The sequence below is a fragment of the Dendroctonus ponderosae genome, unplaced genomic scaffold (genome assembly GCF_020466585.1).
Source record: "Dendroctonus ponderosae isolate FM_Combo_2020 unplaced genomic scaffold, Dpon_F_20191213v2 Dpon_F_20191213_1, whole genome shotgun sequence".
Lineage (NCBI taxonomy): Eukaryota > Metazoa > Arthropoda > Insecta > Coleoptera > Curculionidae > Dendroctonus > Dendroctonus ponderosae.
Window position 1 is genome coordinate 34,278,557 of NW_026017110.1, and position 21,006 is coordinate 34,299,562.

Sequence of the window (21,006 nt, forward strand, 5' to 3'; positions counted from 1 at the left end):
CCCGGAAAACATTCCTAAATGTGAAAAACAGTTATAACTTCAAATAGGTATAACAAATTTAGCATTGTTCATTGCTGGCCCTATATGGCTCCCTTGTTCTATGGCGATTTTTGGATGGTGTAATGCTCCTCAAAATAGTTGGTCAGTAATTGTTATTACTTACTTATTACTTTCTCGCCAATATTTGCGAATTAACTTAAATATTTTAAACTGCAATTTATAGGTACAGGAAGAAACTAATATAGAATCTACCTTTTTTATCCGTAGAATCCAAATCTGCAAGAAAATACAGGGCATAAAAAATGAAAACGTTGATCAGTGCCTTGTTCACACCCTGTACAATCCTCAAAAAATTTAAATTCTGGTTCTGGTGATCTACGTGATACCAAATAATATTTCGGATTTTGCTGCAAGCAATGAGGAGTCTGGAGGGCCCCCCCTGTATATTATTTGTTCAACAAGAAGTGGGTTCATCTGAACATATCTATGTGGACGATATTGTTCCCATTATTTTTTTAATTTTCTTAATAATATCAACAATACCACACAGTTCACGATTGAAATTCAAGTGGAAAATAAATTAAGTTTTTTGGATCTGCAGGTATCTATTGACAACCAGCATCTTAACTTATTATTATTATAATAGCTTATGACATTTTTAGTAAACCCACTCAGACGGACCATTTGATCAGTTTCAATTCCAATCACCCGTTTCAACAAAAAATAACATTTTAGGTTATAAAACGCCGCGCACTTTACGAGTTCTACAGACTGGTTTTGCTACATTTGTGGTAAGTTTACTCTAAAAACACAGCRAAATGCTATCACAGATCTTGTTAAAAAAKSTTATCAGCWTTATTTTGGATTTTCTATTGATCAGAGGGATAAAAGTTGGTTGCCAAAAATTTGCTGTAACAGTTGTTCCAGAACGTTGAGAGGTTTGCTTAAAGGAAGTCACAAATCTATACCGTTTACGAAGCCAATGTTTTGGAGTGAACCTCAAAATCATGAAAATGACTGAAGTGGATCGAATCGAATCGAATGAAACGATGAAAAGAAAAAAATTACAAAATAATTTGAATTATACCATACTGAGAAAACTATACTGACATTTCTAGCACTTGTGACTGTAAAAATAACATTTTTCGCTGTAACTTAGACCGAAGCCTTTTTTCACTTTTTTTGTAATTCTGTTGCTTTGATAAAATCGTTTATTTTTATTAAATGGACATTATATTTAAAATCTATGTGTTATATTTATTTTCATATTAAATTCCGTGTTTAGAGCACCAAATATGATGTAATCATGCGTGAAAACAATGAGGAGGAAAACATTTTTTTTGCAGACCAGTGTAATCGTCGTTTGTATAATTGAAGCGCCCTGGCATGATTAATACTTATTTCCAAAAGGTAACTGACAGATGTCAGCATTCCTTTGGCATTTGATTGCATTAAAAATGGCCACGTTCCTCATGACAACTAAGAGTGACAGGATTTAAAAGAAGGGGCTGCAAAATAGCCATCACTTTTGGAATAGATATCGTTACACAAACTTACACTTATTTTTAATACTAAATATGACAAAATTATGAAAAATGGTGGTTTCCATTTGGAAAAATTGATTTTGGGCGGTTTTCTCAACTGTATTTTAAAACTTACATTTTTAACACTTTGTATTAATAGTTTTAAAAAGGTTTTCGAAATTCCATTAAAGTAAGTCCTTTTCAACAATAATTAAATGCGACTCAAATTAAGTATGACAAATTCCCTTATAGGAAAAATTAATAATTATTCGAGTGGCTGCAACTGTCATTTTTCACATAAAATTCCAAATATATCAAAAACGGTTAGACTTGGCTACAGGATATTGTATATGAAATATATTTAGAATTTGGAGTAGAATTCAAAAATGTAATAATATGTTCGTGTTCCATTTAAAATAAGCAAGTTGATACCTACTTCCGGTATAACCGGAAGTGTAGCCATTTTCAAAATATTTTAGACCGCTTGCCCCCAATGACCTTCGCACACTGTCCAATTTTGTGGGTGGTGGGACATCCTGTATATGCGATTGTTTCTGATAAAAAACGCGGTTTTCGCATTTTCTCCACGTTTTTGTTTTTTATGCAAATAGCACACCTTCTGAAGCTGGCGCGCCTCGATGATTTTAATAGGTATACCATTAGCGAGCCATTCTAATACATCAGGGTAGTCATGCCAATCTGTAAGCCTCCTGGCCTATAGGAAAATGTAAGTTATATGGTAATTCCCCCTGCTAGCCAAATACGGGTTGTTCTCTCAATTCATAATAATCATAGATCTACTCCGGTAAACCTCACTTTTCGGATAATTATGTATTCCCTTATTATGTAATCTGGGGTTTATTCATAGTATTTAGAACGTGGTGTTTATTGAGTTTTGAAATAAAAGTAAATTTTTTAATTCCTTCTACATCTCTTACTATGTATTCTATAATTCTTACTGATTTTTTCTAAAGGAAAACATACTGGATAGTAAGAAATGTTGCTCAAAAATGATATCTCAGGCGTTCAACCGGAGAAAAACCCCATAGCCGAATAATTGAACAATACATCAGCTATTAAAAAATTCTTTTAGGCAAAAATAAAACCAAATTGAACTTTTGCCAACTAAGGTAAATTTAGTTAAAACGTTATATTTTAAGCTCAGAAACTCCTTTCTACAGACACTGAACTAACGATAGTTTATAAAGGAATTTTAGCAGATGACGATAAGGAAATTCGGCCGCTTGGAACGAATAATAAAATAAACAAGTTTTTAGTATTTAAATAAACAATAAATATGTAATTTCAAATCTTCAGGTTTCTAATCTAAAGTATTTATATCAAATGCTAAACATGGCATTACTGAAAAGTGCAGAAATTCATTCGTGATAAGTGACATCAAAATACAATATATTTTCGATGTAAAAGATCCTATTTAGAGGCACATTTTTTTTGGTATTTAAATATTAGAGATCAATCTCTCACACAAACAAATGCACTATAAATAAATTTCGACCTAGAATAGAAGCAAAATTGATGGTCCCTGTGCGGCAAAAAATCGTGCAAAAATCAACATATTAAAATGGGAAAACAACAACATATACATTCGCGAATTTAAAACAAGTTGAATTGGATTTGTAGTTTCATTCATTAGAAGACAATAAAAGAAACCCAGGATTTTTAAAGTTCGGTACGCGACCTAACAGAACGGGTCAAATGTACCGGTCATGTATTTATGTCATGTCATACATAAAAACTGGTTTGCCAGCAAAATAAAAAAATGACAAACAAATGATAATTGACTAAACGTGGTGTTATGAAACAAAATGGCAATCTTTACAGTCAAGCGAGAGTATATAATGCATCATAAAAACAGCAAATTAAAACATTACTTTCAGCTAATAGTTGTAGAGAATTTTCGAAATCAACATTTTGGCAGGTTCAAGTTAAATATCTAGAAGGCACAGAATAGTCTTAATTTCGATTTTTCGGGCATACATATCATGTAAATAAGTTCGCACCATCGGAAAATATCTTGGAGATGAAAACTTGACTACCTATAATGTAAAACGATACATTTAGAGAGAACGAGCGTATAAAAAATAACCGTTTTTGGCAGCGTCGACGACAGCGAAGTAAGGTCCATATTTACATCTCCAAGTTTACAAATTGATCATTATAGAGAAGCCTCAGAACTGAATCCTATACTTGCTAGGGTCAGCTGAGCTTTTGGCCTCGCGTCCCAGAGAATTACCTCGCCTCAAACCACCTCCGTACATACGTACTTTAGAAGGAGTTGGTAGAGAACTAGCTGAATTCTCGCTAAGCGTTGACGCCGAGTCTCTTTCCCCAGTACTTCCACTTCTCACTCTAGTAGAATATTTTCGAAGACTGGCAGAACTTCCACCACTCTCGCTTAGCCTACCGTATTCTCCAAGCTTCCTTGGGGGCTGAATTAAAGAGCGAGCGGGAGAAGGGCGCCTTGAACTGGCGTTTGACGAAAGAGAGTCGCCACCATTTGAGTTTTTGCGCGCAGGTTCTGTATTTTCCAACCTGTTGTAGTCTCCGATTCTTCGCGGCAGGCCGGAGCGATGTGAAGAACGCGGTGGGCGAGGTAATGAACTGGGCGACGGGCAAATATTCGAACTTTCTTGACCGTTATTCATGCCACTGGGTTCAGTCATTCGTTGTTGTTGAGATGTACGTCCTTGCTTCTCCAGTAATAGCATTTCTCCACTTTCGTGGCGGCTGGACGATGTGAAGAACGTTGAATTTCCACCGTCAAAAGGTTGTCTTTCATTGGCTGCTGTCACACTCGCCAGTAGTGGCTTGGGTAATTTGCCTTTTCTCTGTGTAGAGATTGGATTAGGGAGTCCTGGAAAACAGCAGAGGCCGCGCTGTAAAGAGGGAGAAACAAGTTTTGTCGGTGCTCTAGGATCTGGAAAGGTTAGTAGCACGCCAATCATGAGGAAACGTGGACTGACATGCAGGATACAGAGGATAGAGCTTGATATTGCAAGTTTGCCAATTTTGAAATGAAAACTCATTACATTACGAATGCCTATATGAGGTAAAGAAAAGCACTGGGCAAATTATAACAAGCAATATTAATATTAAAATAGTAAATAATTTTTTGTCAAATTGGATTGAAACATTAAATGTAGCATGAACTTCATCATTTACTTAAAATGTATAGGTTTAAAACAATTTACATGCTTTTTGACGTTTTCCTAATCTTTTGTAATTTGCGCTGAAATCGCATCTAAGAAGAATGTTTTCAAAGGACAAACATTGAATTTAAATATAATTTAATTAAGCAGTTATACGAAGTGCACCTGCAACATTAAAACATTATTTTAACTACCAAAAAAATAATTGTTGCGCATTTCAACCCTTCCAGCATGCATTAATATGCATCCTACATTTTTTTAATAGTTTTTTTAGTTCGACCATTTATATATGATCTATTACGTAAAAAAAGCATTCCGCAACTTTTTTAAAACCTTTTTTTGATGTTTACTGGTACTTCAAAAGCGTTTTCAGTTGAAAATTCTAGTTATTATGGGTATAGACGCTCATTCACGACCACTTACCACTGAGCTTATTATTAGTATTTAATTTATGCTTCATGTTGATGACACGTGACCCACGCGTAAAACGAATTAACACAAGTCTGTCTTTGTTGGTTGTCGGGAGTGTCTCGTTAGTATTAAGTGTTGTTGATTTACTTATTCATGTGCCATAAATAATAAATTGTGACTATTACTATTTGTGAGAGCGGTATTAATTAATATTCTTAAATTATGACGCTATCCATAATTTGTTTACGCATTGGCGATGAAATCTTGTTACATTTAGAAATGTTTTTCGGGCTTTGAAGCCGTGGTCCATGGGAATTTCTTCCGGACGTTTCGTCCACAACTGCGGTGGACATTATCAAAGGCGATGAGGCAGTGGGCGAAGTGATCTCCGTGCTTTCCGACTTAGACTGGTTCAACTACTACGTTTGAACATATTTATTTCAGATAAGTTTTACATAATTCTTACTGCTAGTTATTCTAAGGATCCTTAATGCTAACATCTTGTTGTTTAAAATGACATCATAAGACTTAATCTAGCTTATTCTAACCTAAACCTAAACATTAACACATCCTCCAATGCTTCCTAAGCTAACTTAAATCTAGCCCATGGTCTTCGTTGTGGTGCAGGAACTGGTCATCGCTTGTGGTCCACGTCTGCTTCTTAGACTGTGTCCGCAGGGAGAGGTCTGCGGTCACAGTTGAACTTCTTGGTGCAAGAAACTCTGACAGTGGGATTCTTGCTATGCCGGATCCTATCCAGAAACCCTGACGTTAGGTTCCGGATGTGGTCCAGCAGGTACTCTGTATCCACGGTTCAACTACTGGATCCCCTGTCGTATTTATGCGGCCCGGCCGTGTGAACTCATGCGTGAGTGTTTTGGTGCACACGCTGTTTGTCGCAGAATGCGTTTCCAATTTGGATTAAAGGCCGTTACCTCTCCTTTCCTATTAACATTGTTGTCATGTTTAAAGATCTCAATGGCCTCTCTGGTTAGTCTCGGGTAATACCGTTGAGATTGGTGCAAAATGTCTACTTATCGAAACGTAGTTGATGGCCGTCTAGCAGTGCGTGCTGCGCTACTGCTAATTTTTCTGTTTGTCCTAATCTGCAACTTTTTTTATGCTCAGTGATCCTAGTGTTTACACTACGTTTTGTGGTGCTGATATATGCTCTGCCACAACTGTATGGAACTCTGTAGACTCCTGGTGCTGATAAAGAATCCCGTTTGCCCTTGGCCGATTTCAAAATGTTGGATTGTTCGAGTTGGTTTAAAAACTGTTTTGACTTTGTGTTTCGCCAGTATCCTGCCGATCCTGTCCGTAACTCCAGGAATGTATGGGAGGTAAGCCCAACCCTTACGCTCATTATGCGTATCTGTTTTCTCCGGACGACCTCCACTGTTTCTTGGTCGTGTTGCTCTATTAAACTCGTTCTTGCTGTATCCATTCCAACCAACGGCCCTTTCTAGGTATTTCCATTCTCTTTCTAACTCAGATGGTTCGCAAATTCTTCTTCGCAGTTGTGGACGAAACGTCAGGAAGAAATTCCCATGGACCACGGCTTCAAAGCCCGAAAAACATTTCTAAATGTGATTTGACGGGTCGTAATAGCCTTTACAGTCTGATAAAATCGTTTTAATCGGGAATGTGACAAATCAGATAGTGGGAAGTAATTTACCACCTTGCCGACAAGTTCTCTGTACTGTTTTTAACTTCATATCAAGTTAAACTTACGTGATATTGCAAAGTTAGCAATTAAGGAGTTGGCTGTATATTGGCAAAAAGCTAGAATTCCTATAAGGGATGAACAATACTGCATAACTAACATTGCAAATATTGTATAAAAAATGGAAGGATTTACAAAAGTTAGCTGAACCTAAATCGGAGACTCAAAGAAAACAGGTTGATACTTTCCTTAAAGCACTAGACGACCTTTTTCCTTCCTGACAATGATGCGATAGAAATCATACAAAATCAAGAAGATAAAACATTTTTAATTCTACGACCTGGATGTATGATTGGGATTGATTCAAAGTTGGCAGATAAAGAGAAAAAATCAAATGAAAAATGTCTTCAATTGGAAGAGCGCAAAAAAGATCTTAGGTGGAAATGGAAGCTTTGGGTAACTACATTGTTTATATTTTTTAGATAACAATTTCTTAAACAGTTCTATTTGTAGAAATTTTAGAATTAGATTTTCCTAGTAATAGCAGTATAAGCGAAGTAGAAGTTTCCTCGTCGTGCATTGGGATGGAAAATTATTACCAAGTTTAGCTAGAAACGAAAAACTGAACAGGCTACTACTATTGTGTACAGTGTGGACTCAATTACTTTGCGTACCAAAACTAAGAACTGGAATAGGAAAAGAACAAGCAACTGCGGTATTTGAAACTTTAGATTCGTGAGGCAATAGAAGCTCCTTTTCAAGATCTTTAGTTTTTCAAGAGAATTAGTAAATATCCGGATTATTTTATTTCTCAAGTAGCAATTAATACATTCGGAGGATACCTGTGGCATCTCTCTCCTGAAAATGTTGGTCTTACATTTTTTGATACGAATGTGCCAAGCCTGAAAATGGTAGAGCCCACCAAGCTTTTAGGAATCTGTAATTTTGTATCATCTGAAACATTCAACCTTTTCAGAACATTTCAAATATCAACTGATTTCTTAAGTATCCCACTTGACACATGGGACATCCGAGAAAATTATTAAAAAGGGTTAAATATTTTTTAAAACTTACTAGTTGTTAACGATGTCGCAGAAAGGGGAATAAAGTTAATGCAAGAGCATAATAATATTATAATAAATGAAGAAAGTCAAAAGTTACAGTTTACAAGTTGTGAATGATTATCGTCAAACTTATTCTGAATGTAAGAAAAATACGTTGCTTCAAAAATAATTATTTATGTTTATTTTTTTATTTATATTGCTGTACTAAAGTTAGCGTTTAATTTTGCAGGAGATAAGGATTTTTTAATAGAGAAAATATACCACTTTTAAATATATATAATAAAAATGTTCATGATTTTCTATTAAGGCCGCCATTCACTGTCCAACGCCGACGTACAATTTTGCAGTAAGTAAGACAGTACACATAGACACACATAAAGATTCTGTAATCGAAGTCTTGCCTTTACACGATAAATATATCGGATGAAAATAGACGTTTGCTGCTAATTTGATGGGTAATGTATATTTATAAGAATATTGCCGATCTAGCATTTGTTTAGTATAAAAGTAGCGCGCATGACTGCATGCAAATTAGACTCAAGTCAGTTACGCATCAAATATTTTTGCTGTTGTAAAATAAAAGTTTATAAGAACAATTGTTTACATTCGAAAATTGCAAAAAAATATACAAAACGTAGATTAATGGTGCAAAAACTGATTCTTGGCAAGACCAGACATAGAAGATATATTTCTTCTAGCCCAACACAAGACGTGCTCGCGTTTTTTACTAAATTTAATTTCTTTACTAATTTTAATTCCGTTTTACACGATATTCTAAAATTGTTTCTCATCTTTTATTCAAAATCTTCATTTGCATCTCCTTTTAAATCCTGAAACTTGGCAACCAACATATAAATTCATTTCTTTCTAGCAGCTTTATCATTATATACTGGATTTTTTATTTTGTTACTTAAAAAAGACTTCCTTTTTCTTCATACAGCTCCAAGTACTATCTTAAAGGGGTCATTTGCAAAATTAATGTCAGTCATTTGCAAAATTAATTTTAAAATATTTTATGCAGTCTGGAAATCGCACAACAGATTCTTAGATGACAATACATAAAAAAAATCAAATCTCACATTGAGGTACTGCAACATATTGTATGATTCGTTATACGATATATCGAATCAAACCGATTTGGTCCAACTACTCAAATCATGGCCGAATGACAACTTATTTCGTCGCATCCAACAAAACCATACTGCAGCGTTTGACTGTGAGTGGCTATTTAAAAGATCTTTATAAGGGTATGGCAGTAGCCACGCCACAAGCCCCGCTCAGTATCGCAATTGAAAACTCAATTACAATAAATGAGTCATAAGCAAAGCATTAAATCAGCTCAAAAATAGGAAAAATTACGGGTCAAGACGACGCCACTAACAAACCTCTCAAGTATGGTGGCAAAAGATTGGTTCGTGAACTGATATATTTGACGCAACAAATATTTGAACATAAAAAACCCGATAAATGGAGAACAAGTACGACAATTCTGCTTTATAAGAAGGGCGATAAAAATGAGCCTGCGAACTACAGATGAATAAATTTACTGCCGTCCTCTCTAAACCTAGTCACTAAAGGGATAACGAATGTAATAAACGAACGAATTGCATTATGTGATGAATAATAAGGGTTTAGATTACGTCATGAAGCAGTGCTTGTTATTAGACAGATAACCGAAAAGTCTACAAAGTATAAAAAACCAGCATTCTCCGTTTTACAGATAGAAGGCGTTCGACCCGATATGTTTGGAAGATATAGTGCATCTTCCCTATGACAGAGTAATAGCATTAGAATGATTGAAGATATTTACCGAAATAACCGAATACAGGCAGATAGACAACGAACTCACAGAACTAATAATTGCAGAGAGGGGAATACGCCAAGAAGACTCATTGAGCCCATTACTATTCAATCTTATTATAGACAAAATAAAAGGACAAGTTTGCAGGAAAAGAGGATATCCATGATCTGCAGAGGTTTATTTGTACATTTAACACAATTGCAATAACGCTCGAGACGACAATATCAATATCTAAGACGAAATGTATAACCACATCTAAAACACCTCTGAGATGTAAATTAGTGGTCGATGACAAGACAGTACATCAAGAGATGAAATTCGAAAATTTGAAGCTTCGGCTACGTAGAACCAGAAGTAAGAGCACCAGCTATCAAAGCAACAAGAACGGCTGCACTAATCAACGACACAAAATTATATATTTACAAAACTGCTATTAGACCCATATTGACGTATGCGGCAGACACAAGACCTGAAACATCCAAAACAATGCAAATCATGGAAACAACAGATATGAAGATAGTTCGCAGAATAGCTGGAAAACCACTGCGGGACAAGGAAATAAGCGCGGATATAAGACAAGCATGCCAGATCGAGAATATAAACAACTGGGTGCTGAGTAGAAAAATGCATGGAATGGCCATATCACACGCATGACGAAGATGAACGAATAGTGAAGATTGCCAGAGATAAATCACCTTCGGGGAGATGAAGCACAGGAACACCACGAAAATGTTGGAGTGACAATCTACCTCCATAAAGCGAGTTGCGATGCAGAACAGACATTGTGCTTAATTGGATGAAAGAAGAAGAAGAAACATATATAATCTAGTTCCATTTAATATAAGCCACTTACAATAGACTTAAAAAATATTTCAAATGTCCACCCAGCCACTTTATCAAGAGCTGAAGTTTTCGCAACTATTGTAACTACTTTTTTCAATTACGGATATCAGTCCATATTCGTGGGTCACCCTGTATATCTGCGGTTAGCCATCCACACTTTCAACATAGATCAAATTTAGCTGATTTGAAACTCCTACTTTTAAAGTGACGTCATGCCCATCGGCGAAACAGACCTTTTATCCATAAAACATAAAATAATTAAACTTTGTGGCTGTTCACTAAAGTCTTCACTTCGGGTCATGCGGTTACTTTACAAAGCCATATAATATATATTAATGTAAATAGTGTTTTTTAAAGGTATATAACTTTAAATTGAAATAAAACTAATAAAAATCATGTTAGGGTCATGGTACTGGCTTTATTGAAGGCAATTGTATGTCATTATAGCTTAAACAAAATTGGGGGGATATGGACGCCGCGACTGGCTCGAATGAAGAGCTATCTGGAAATCCAATTTACGACGACTTCCAAAATTCCACCAGACCATAAAGCACGCCAAACAGTGAGTTCGTCTGGATGTAATGACGTATTAATATAATATAACACAACAATACAAGATAACATATATCTTCAGGATTTTCGTTGTTCCAAATGAGAAAGTTTTGTTTATTCACGCCGCGTTTATTGAGCCAAAAACGATTACGTCGACCGTACAATGAACGTAGCGCACGGTAAGTTTAGCAAACTGAACAACGATTTTCGAAATAAATTGTCGAATTTGAAGCAACACAATTCCCAAATCCGGAAGCAATTATTGAGACATTTCGTGATTTGGTAGAATCAAAGTAGTCGACAATTGGGCTTCCTCCGTGCTGCTTTTCATTCGAGCAAGCCGCAGCGCCCATATGCCCCAAATCATGTTTAAGCTTTAATGACATACAATTGCCTTCAATAAAGCCAGTACCATGAGCTTAAGATGATTTTTATTAGGTTTATTTCAGTTTAAAGTCCTATACCCCTAAAAACACCTTAGCCAGCCAGTCATATACCTTAGCCTTAAAATATTCTATTTAGACTTACGGCACCTGCTTTAAAATCATAAATACATAAAATTTAAAAAGCTAAGTGCTTTTACAATGGTGTTATTTAAGAGGGAATGGAACGTGACAGCACAGGAAAAAACAAATAAATTTGAAAAACGCAAAAATTAAAAATAATTTATTTGATCATGCTAAAAGACAAAGTACATGCAAAACAAAATGTTAGTGAAAAATGTACAATTTTTGCTAAACATCAAATCTGTTAAGTAAAACAATTAAGCGTCGGCATAAAAAAACAAAAAATGTGACAGTCCAGTGAAAATGTTGAATTGTTAAAATGAACATCTGTAACGTAGACATTATCTGAGGTCTGACTATTCATGTGTATAAAACTCGCAAAACTTCACACTCAAACAAGACACACGCGAACAAGTTTACCTTAAATCATACTTCACCAAGTGTCTTTCTCATACACAATCATTGACAAGTTTTATTTAAAAAAAACACGCCTTTAGTGGTAATATAATTATACAAAGACATAAAGTTTACCGTCGCAGACCGCACATACTCCATAATAGAAGTATAGATTTGCGATTATTCGAGATTACTTTAAAAAAAGCTTGGGAATAACTTCTACTTGTTAAGTTAATCTAATTGCTTTGGTCAATTACAGGTAATAAAAAATAAATTTGATTTTGAATATGATTTGAATGGACAACTGCTATTAATGACATGATTGTTAAATAAAAATATATTCGAGGTAATTGATATCTAAAATAACTTTTATATTATGTGCAACGTATTGAAACTATTTTGGAATCCAATAGAAGTACTAGTTCTGAATTTCTTTACAAAAAAGTTGAAGATTATGATCAAAATTTGACTACATATAATGCGATAAAGTACATTTAAGAAAAAACAGAATAGCTGATAATTGCTAAAATTTAGTTTAGCTAAAAGTTATTTCATCATAAAAATGAGCATTGCAAATCCTGAAAAGTAGATTGCTACAAAAGAAGTGTTATAACAATAAAACTTGCGCACCCACTATAAAATGTGCTGAAAAGACAAATGGATTGCTCACTCTTAAATATAATAGATATATTATACTATAATGAACTGAAATATCTTTGGTACCAAATATAAATTGAATTGTTTAAAGCGAGGCTTTTGTGTATTTGAAATTATGCACTCCAGATATCAATGATTTTTAGTTTTTCTCTAAACGTCTATGAAAGCGAAGCCACTTTTTGTGTTTCAGCTATTGTTGAAGCCTTACTTCTTTCAGCTTCAGCACAAAAGTGAAACTTCTTCTAATACAAAAATATGCTGTTTTTCGATAAATGACGACTCATATAAATAACTGCTTTCTATTCGAAAGAGTGCTACTAAAGGTCTTCAAGAACCACAATATTTCTACTTTCTTCAAAGCACATAATTCCAAATATCAAATCTTAAATTTCTAAGACACTCCATACTCAGTAAAAAGTCTCTGTCTCTCCTACCTTGCTTAGGAGCTGAGTGTCCAACTGACTGTCAATTTCTTTCAGCTGATTGTCCAACTGTTTCTTGGTGGCATCGAAATTTTTGTTTGTATCGTATTGACTGTATGTCGCCATATGGTACGAGGTATCGCTACCAGTGTACGAATTGCCCGAACCGTAGGCTGTCGAATTAGTCAAAACGCTGCTGACTAAAAAAACAAATGCTGATTGTAAATTGCAGTATTTAAATAAAGAATTATTGAATTAAAATAATACTATAAAAACTTAAAATCAAATACCAGAATGAATCACTTTGCTTCTTAGTGCGCTCGAAACTTAAGGACTTACTTTTAAAACACAACAAAAATTTAGAATTAGCTAGAAAATGCAAGATTTTTAGTGAACCAATTCTCTCACTTGCTTTGTGGAATAGAATTATTAACGTCGAACTTCTAAAAAGTACTTATTACAGATTGATCGTAGAAAAATATTCGTTAAACCCAATAAACAGGGTGTCCCGTAAGCATATGATCAAAAGAGTATTGATCCATTCTTTGGCTCAAATCAAAACCTTATGATAGGCGTGGGTAACACTCGAAAATATTGCAAACTGCTTGGTTTCTTCTCGGGTTCGCAAAAAAGAATGTTCCTAGTACTACCTATTTTTCTTTCTTATATAACGTTTATAGATGTAATAACTGGTTACGACTTCGTCAACCTCCATTTTCGAAAGGATTATTGAGGCAGGCCGCATCACGGGTACCCGCTTAGTGCGTATGTACCCTGAAATATTTGCACTTTATAATGTCACTTAATTTCGTCCTATGCCAGTTCCACACTGTATGGTGACCAAAATTTTAGAAAATGTAGTGAGAATCTAATGTTCATACCTAATTCTTCTCGGGAAACAGTCGCTCCGAGGCCAAGATCGATATCAGTACCGCCTAAACTAGAATGAGGAGTATGATGAGGCGACCGTCCCAACATCGAAACATCTTTATCGTATGTATGCTTTTGAAGCACTCTGATCATTGCATCTTTTTCTGCTAACTTAGATTCCAAATCTTTCAATCTAAGAAGCAAAAAAATATATTAAAAATCGTTCAAATTAGTTTATTATCTCCAACTCATTACCTAGATTCTAAATCGGCAACTTTCTTCTGTGCAGCATGAACTTCATCCATGTGTCTAATTTTTTCATTTCTTGCTTCAGCAATTATTTTTTCTGTTTCTTGGCTAGTTTTCTCCAAAGCGGCAATCTTAGCGTCTCTGCAAATTCAGCATAATTTAGTGAGAATGTTAATTATCTACAATAAACTAAACTTGTCTTAAGATCATACTTCAATGCCAAGATTGGAAGTAAAATGGATGAAGCCGAAACAGCCATATGATAACATGGACATGGATAAGCACAGACGGTAAAACTAAAAATGCCATAGACTTCGTATGCACAACGAACAGTAGGGATATTGTCAGTACCTAACGTAGAAGGACTAAATAGATTCTCGACAGGAAGCGATCATCGAATCGTAAGAGCAAGACAGAAAATAAATATAAGGAAGGAAAGAACGAACATGATCTTAAATAAAAATTATAAGAAATGGAACACTCCCAAAAACCTAAATGAGTACGAAGCACAACTGAATAACGCTCTAAAGATAAACGATCACCTGACAGGTGGACAAAATGTACGTAAATATTACAGCGAGTGTGAATGCAGCAATTGGAAATAATTGCCAAAGTCAAAACAAGGAGCGAAAACTAAATCAAAGAACAAAGACACTAATGAAACAGAGAAGATAAATGACAGATAAAACTATTGCAGAGTGCAGAAATATCAACAAATAAATTACCAAAGAAATGAGGAAACATAAAAGAGAAAAAAACACATAAAACATTGAATACATAACAGAAGAAAACAGAAGCTTGAAAGTTCTCAGATAGACAAATGTGATGTGGAAGAAGGACATACATAAAATCCAAAATGGGGACATAATGACGAACAAAAGAGACATAATAACGACTATCGAAACTTTTTACACACAACTATATTCAACACCAAACAACGAGTTAAAGCCCAATATCCCTTAAGTGCTCAACCAAGGATCGGAATACATTTCTGAGACAGGTGAACCAGAAATCATCGCAGATTTAAAGAGGAATACGTGGGAAAAAATGATAGACAGGTATCTGACAGAGGAAGTCCTAATGAGGACTCCGCTGGACAGTAACCAGCACCCATACAGGAAAGGAAGGTCCACAGACACGGCTGTCCACGCTCTGGTGCAAAAAGCTGAACAGGGATTACAAGATAAGGAAGTGACACTAGCCCCCTTCTTCGATGTAGAGGGTGCTTTTGATAAGGGCAGAACAACAAGCAACCTCTGCAATGCTCTCAAATGAAAAGGAGCTCCCGACTCAATAACAAACTGGGTCTGGAGTGCGATAGTGAGCCTCACGGCCAGTGCCTGCCCGGAGGCGAGCGGACTGGCCACAGGGCGGCTGCCTTTTGTCCCGCCAGCCGTGCCGGGTTATGGACGGGCTCCTACGGCGGCTAGACCAGGGTGGCTTCTACACGCAGGCCTATGCGGACGACTGCCTAGTTCTCGTTAAGGACAAGTTCCTGGGCGTTGTCTGCGAGAGAATGCAGGTTGCGTGTAGGACAATAGAGAGATGGTGCACTGATGCTGGATTATCAGTTAATCCCAGTAAAACGGAGACCGTGCTCTTTACACGGAGAAGACAATTAAGGGACTATAGGGCCCCAACGCTGTACGGAAAGCTTCTTACCCCCGCGGAGAGGTCAAGTACTTGGGCGTGACCCTAGACAGTAAACTCACGTGGAACCCCCACGTAGAGAAACTTATACAGAAGGCTACCGTCACTATGTGGCATCTGAACCAAGCACTGGGAAGAAACTGGGGCCTGAAACCACACGTTATGAAGTCGTTGTACACTGCCGCCATGGAACCGAGGATCTGTTACGGCCCCGCGGTCTGGTGAACGGTGGTGGAGAAGGCTTTCGTATCCCGGAAACTGGCGGGTCTGCAAAGACAGGCCTGTTTAGCGATGACAGGAGCAATGAGGACGACACCATATTATAGCATTGAATATCCTCCTAAGTCTCCCAGAATTACCCCTGCGGATACGTAGGGAGGCCGCCGCGGCGTTAAAGAGGATGGAATGCGACTCCAAGAGTCAGGGACACAAAATAATAGGGGTTGCCATGCGTCGGGATATTCCAATCCCAGTTGCAAAGGTGGCCCCACCTGACAGCGGACTTAGGTTAGAAAAGAAGTTTGAGGTGGAAATCCCAGCAAAAGAAAGTTGGACTTCTAGGACGGTGACTGCCCGAGAGGGGGTGCAATGTTGGTACCCCGACGGCTCAAGGGCGCCCAGTATAGGATTGTCCGGGGCGGGAGTGTACCGGCAAGACACCAATCGGGGAGAATCCATTTCGTTGGGAGGGTGGACGACAGCCATTCGGGCGGAACTATATGCAATCCTCGAGGTTGCCACAGACAAGGAGGTCATAGAGGGACTAGAAGGAGATATTGAGATCTACTCTGACAGCCAGGCGGCCTTCTCAGTGTTAGGATGGGCAGGAGACTGATACAGGAGTGCTGGGATGTCCTGAATAAAGTGGCAGAACAGAAACAGGTAAACCTGTTGTAGATTCCGGCCCACGCGGGGTTCGCGGGTGCTCGTTCCGGATCTTCTGAGAGCCCAATAACTGGCGAACCTCACATAGGGCTAAGTAACATACAGGTACCAAGCGCCCTTAATGGAATAGTGAAAAGGGCCTTTAAGGCCTACTTGCCAGACCCATTGGGATCATCCACAGTACTATTAACTAAGAAGAGCATGAAAAATAATAAAGCACTAGACGAAGACGGTCTAGTAATGGAAAGAATAAAATATAATGGACAAAGCATTATTAAAACCCTGAAGATCGTATTTAATAAATGTCTACTCGAAGGTGTAACATAACACCATCTCAATGGGAAAACACACAAATTATTWTTTTACATAAAAAAGSAGATAACACAGATCTTGAAAATTATAGACCGATCAGCTTTTAAGTCACATCTACAAATTGTACACGAAGATTTTAACCACACGTTTAACAAACAAACTCGAGTTCTTTCTTTCAAAAGAGCAAACAGGATTAAGAACAAAATATGGAACAAACGACCACCTTCTCACATTAAAAGCTCTTATCGAAAAGTGCATAGAATACAATAAGACCCTAATGCTGATTTTCCTAGATTTTAAGATGGTATTCGACACAATAGACCAACAGAAACTATTAGAAGCACTTGTCGAATGCCGTATAGACCATCAATACTCTACACCTATTAGATATATATACAAGACAGCAAATGTAAAATTATCCAACGAACAATATACAAATAAATGTAAAATCGAGATAGGACTGAGGCAGGGCGATGTGCTCTCCCTTAAACCGTTCGTCAGCTTGTTACAGAGCATGTTAAACAAAATCAACTGGGACAACATAGGAATGAATATAGCGGCAGAAAGGATGGGGCTAAAATTAAATATTTCAAAAACCCAGTATATGATTAATCTCATCTTGAGTGATTCCATCAAAATTAACAACAATAACATAGAACAAGTAGGTCTATACAAATATCTGGGATACGAGATAAGTATTGGAAGACAATCAAACACATAAAATAAAGGATAGAATAGGTTTTAGGTGGCAGCTTATGGAAAATTAAGAACAGTTTTCCGATCCAGTCTCCCAAGGTGTCTAAAAAGGAAGGTAAAAAAAAATTAACAAATGCGTTCTCCCGGTTTTTACATCCGGCTACATTAACAATGGCCAAGAACAACATTCAAAAAATGCAAATCATGCAACGTAAGATCGAGAGATCAGTGCTGGGAATAACCTTCCAAGATAGAATCCCAAATAGAACCATCCAACACAACACAGGAGTAAGAGATGCTGTCGAGATCATTCTGCGCATGAAGTGGAACTGCGCGGCTCATGTGGCCAGAGTAACCGATGGTCGACGGACAAAAAATATTACGATGGAGACCAAGAGTGGAATTATATAAAAATAGAGGACGCCCACCAGCCCGATAGAGTGACAACATAAAGAGACTCGCTGAAAATTGGATGATGATGGCCCAGGACCTGAAAACCTGAAATAATGGCAAAAATATGAGAGTGACTTTTGTCCAGCAGTGGTCAGTATAGGCTGATGATGATCACGACTTAAATATCTGGGCACCATGATCAACGAACGAGACTCTTGGGCGTGCCATGGACCGCACATGCCACGAATGAAAACATTTAAGAACTGCAGCTTGCGAATGAGAACTACTTAACTTCGTTAAAGAAAGAACATTTTTATAATTCGGCCATATCCTTAGAGGAAGCAAAAATTACATTTTAAAACTAATTCCACAAAAGAAGAATAGAGGGGCGTCGATGCCAACGAAGAAAGAAACACTCCTGACTATGAAACATTCAGGACTGGTGTATGATCAGCGGCGCAGCCACCACATTTCGAAGAGCCGAAAACACGGCACTCTACATATTGAAGAATACATACACTCGCCAACGTACGGCTAAGCACAAGGCACAAAAAGAAAAAGGAGTAATATATTAAAAATAAATTAAAAAATCAAACATAACCAAAATAGTACCAAACAAAGCAAATTTCAAATTTTACTTACTTTGGAATGCTGGCAGCGTCAATAGCTGCCTGCCTCAAAGCATTTTCCTCCAAATATCTCTGTTCCCATTTAGCGCATTCACCTTCCAGTCTCATAATATTTTCATCCTTTTCTCTTAGTTGTCGTTTCAGTTCTGAAGCTGATTCGCTTCCAGACCCATTGGGTGAATCCCAACCGCTTTTACGTTCACCTAAGAAAATGGAACCTAAGCAAATTGAACGTAAGTTTGAATTAATAATCGCGTTTCTTGATGCCAGACGACCAAGTGATAATTTTCGAAAACTTATTTCCATTTTTTTCTCATACATGTGAGTTTGCAATAAAACATTAACATCGGACCATCGGACATTATTTACCTCGGACTACTTTTGTTCTCTGCAACTCGATTTCGAGTTGTAATCGTAATTTTCGTTCAGTGTCCTCCCGTCGGTCACTTGCCACTTGAAGAGAATACAAGGCCCGTTGCAACTGCGCTACTCGCTCGACGTAGCCTTGTTTTTTTCGATTCTAAAAAAAAATTCCTTAATAATTAAGTCGTAAAATGTCTTATGTAATACTGAACAAGATGTTATTAAATAAAACATGACACCACATAAGCACCAAATTACTATGACTTTCTTTGCATGTGCAATAAAGTGATTGGGCTCTGTTGGAAATTAAGGATTTTGTTAAAAATCATTCCAGGTATATTACCAAGTATAATTGCGCATGATCAGACTATAAGCAAAACTATGCTTTCCTTTCTATGGTTAGTATTTGTTTTAGAAAGTACAAACATGTAAACATACATTACTTACAGCTAAATCAAAGGCGTAAAAATGGATAAAAACTATCAAAAACTGTTACAAATAAGATTTTAAAAAATCAAATGAAAATTTTTTAGTGTCCAAAAATTCAATAACAAATCAGGTAAAGTATACGGTTCTAGTTTCATTAAGATCTCTTTAACCTTTAATTTAAAATTTCTGAAATTCTGTATATATTTTACATTAGCTGGTTATTTTTGGGCAACTTTACACGGAAGATGTATATTAGCAGTTCTTAAATTCTCGCCAAAAATGTTGGTTCTTGTTCAGAAACATCAAACATTTTTAACAAACTAAGTACGTATTTACCGAAGACAGTTAATATCCATTTTCTGCAAACTAGGATCTGCCGCTTTCATTAAAACTTAGTTTATAATTTACGCTAAAGACTCGCTTTTAAATTGTAGTGAAATGTATTCCATGTTTTTCATACTACCCAAAAGTATTATTCCATGTCATTCAGGATTCAAAGTTTGAAAAGCATCGGGGGCGTATAGTGTTTTAATTCAAATATTTAATCAAGGTTCGAAATGTAAAACATTTAAAATTAATTCGTTACTGTCAAATTACAATTTCGCAACTGAGAAGAATTTGTTACCCTTAAATGAAGCTCATGAAGCTATTTATTGGCAACTAAGAGATTGGTGTTTCGATAGTTTACTATGCTGCACTCTGAACCCTGCATATAAGTAGGAAGGTCATTTAGGTAAATAAGAAGTAACGGAGACCCAATAATACGGCATTGAACAATTCCAAGCTTATTTATCACTACTAATTTTTATTAATCATGTTGAGTTCGGTTCCTCGTTCGGTAAATTACAAATTAAAAAGTATTTGGCATTTAAAATCCGTGTCTTTGTGCAATACAAAAACATACATATCCCAATTTTTCTTTAATTGTATAAATTGAGAAAAATAACTCTCTTTGCGTTGACCATCCGCGGAAGTATGCGTGTTGTGTATGCGTACCAAACGGCACTTCACCAGCTTGGACAAGCGTCTACGTATACGGCAGTTCTTGTCACTTCTATCGATCATGGGGGCCTCACTCAAATAGTCAAGGTCAGACCAAGATTTTGATTGTCGTCAGCGCCACCTAGGCCCTGCTTACAAGGCAACTTACTCGTGGATGCTGATTTCAAAGATGCTGATTTGCATTTTTCGCGAGGCGTCATTTTCGGCATCAGGAAAAGGCATTATTTCTTGCACAAGTTTTTTGCTTTTTACGACCAATAATTTATTAAAACATTAGTTTTAGACCTTGTTGTGTGCCTATCAGTGCTGTGATATTTGTTCTGAACGGTAAGCTTTCGCATTACTAGAATTATTTACATATTGATTGCTGGCGGACGCCAACATGGTGCATGGTCTCATACATTTTTCGTATTTAAATTATAACACAATATTTTCCGGTGTTCATTTCTTTGAAGACTACTACATACATTATTCACTCTACATATTACATATATTTCAAAGGTTTCCAAGGTGCTGC

At 36.6% G+C, this 21,006-nt stretch overlaps 1 protein-coding gene across 4 annotated transcripts in view; it reads right to left on the minus strand.

The window, feature by feature from the left end:
* Positions 1-2,639: 2,639 nt before the first annotated feature.
* The window catches only part of LOC109541401, a 44,865-nt gene continuing 26,498 nt past the window's right edge, over positions 2,640-21,006 (minus strand). For 3 of the 4 annotated variants that reach the window (XM_048670273.1, XM_048670272.1, XM_048670270.1), the window contains 6 exons: positions 19,065-19,215; positions 18,709-18,913; positions 14,137-14,271; positions 13,893-14,074; positions 13,024-13,211; positions 2,640-4,420 (listed from right to left, as the gene is read on the minus strand). In XM_048670273.1, the coding sequence (XP_048526230.1) occupies positions 3,713-4,420; positions 13,024-13,211; positions 13,893-14,074; positions 14,137-14,271; positions 18,709-18,913; positions 19,065-19,215 (1,569 nt within the window). In that variant the 3' untranslated portion in view covers positions 2,640-3,712. The remainder of the gene's footprint in view (positions 4,421-13,023; positions 13,212-13,892; positions 14,075-14,136; positions 14,272-18,708; positions 18,914-19,064; positions 19,216-21,006) is intronic. The other variant, XM_019910264.2, reaches the window with a different exon arrangement.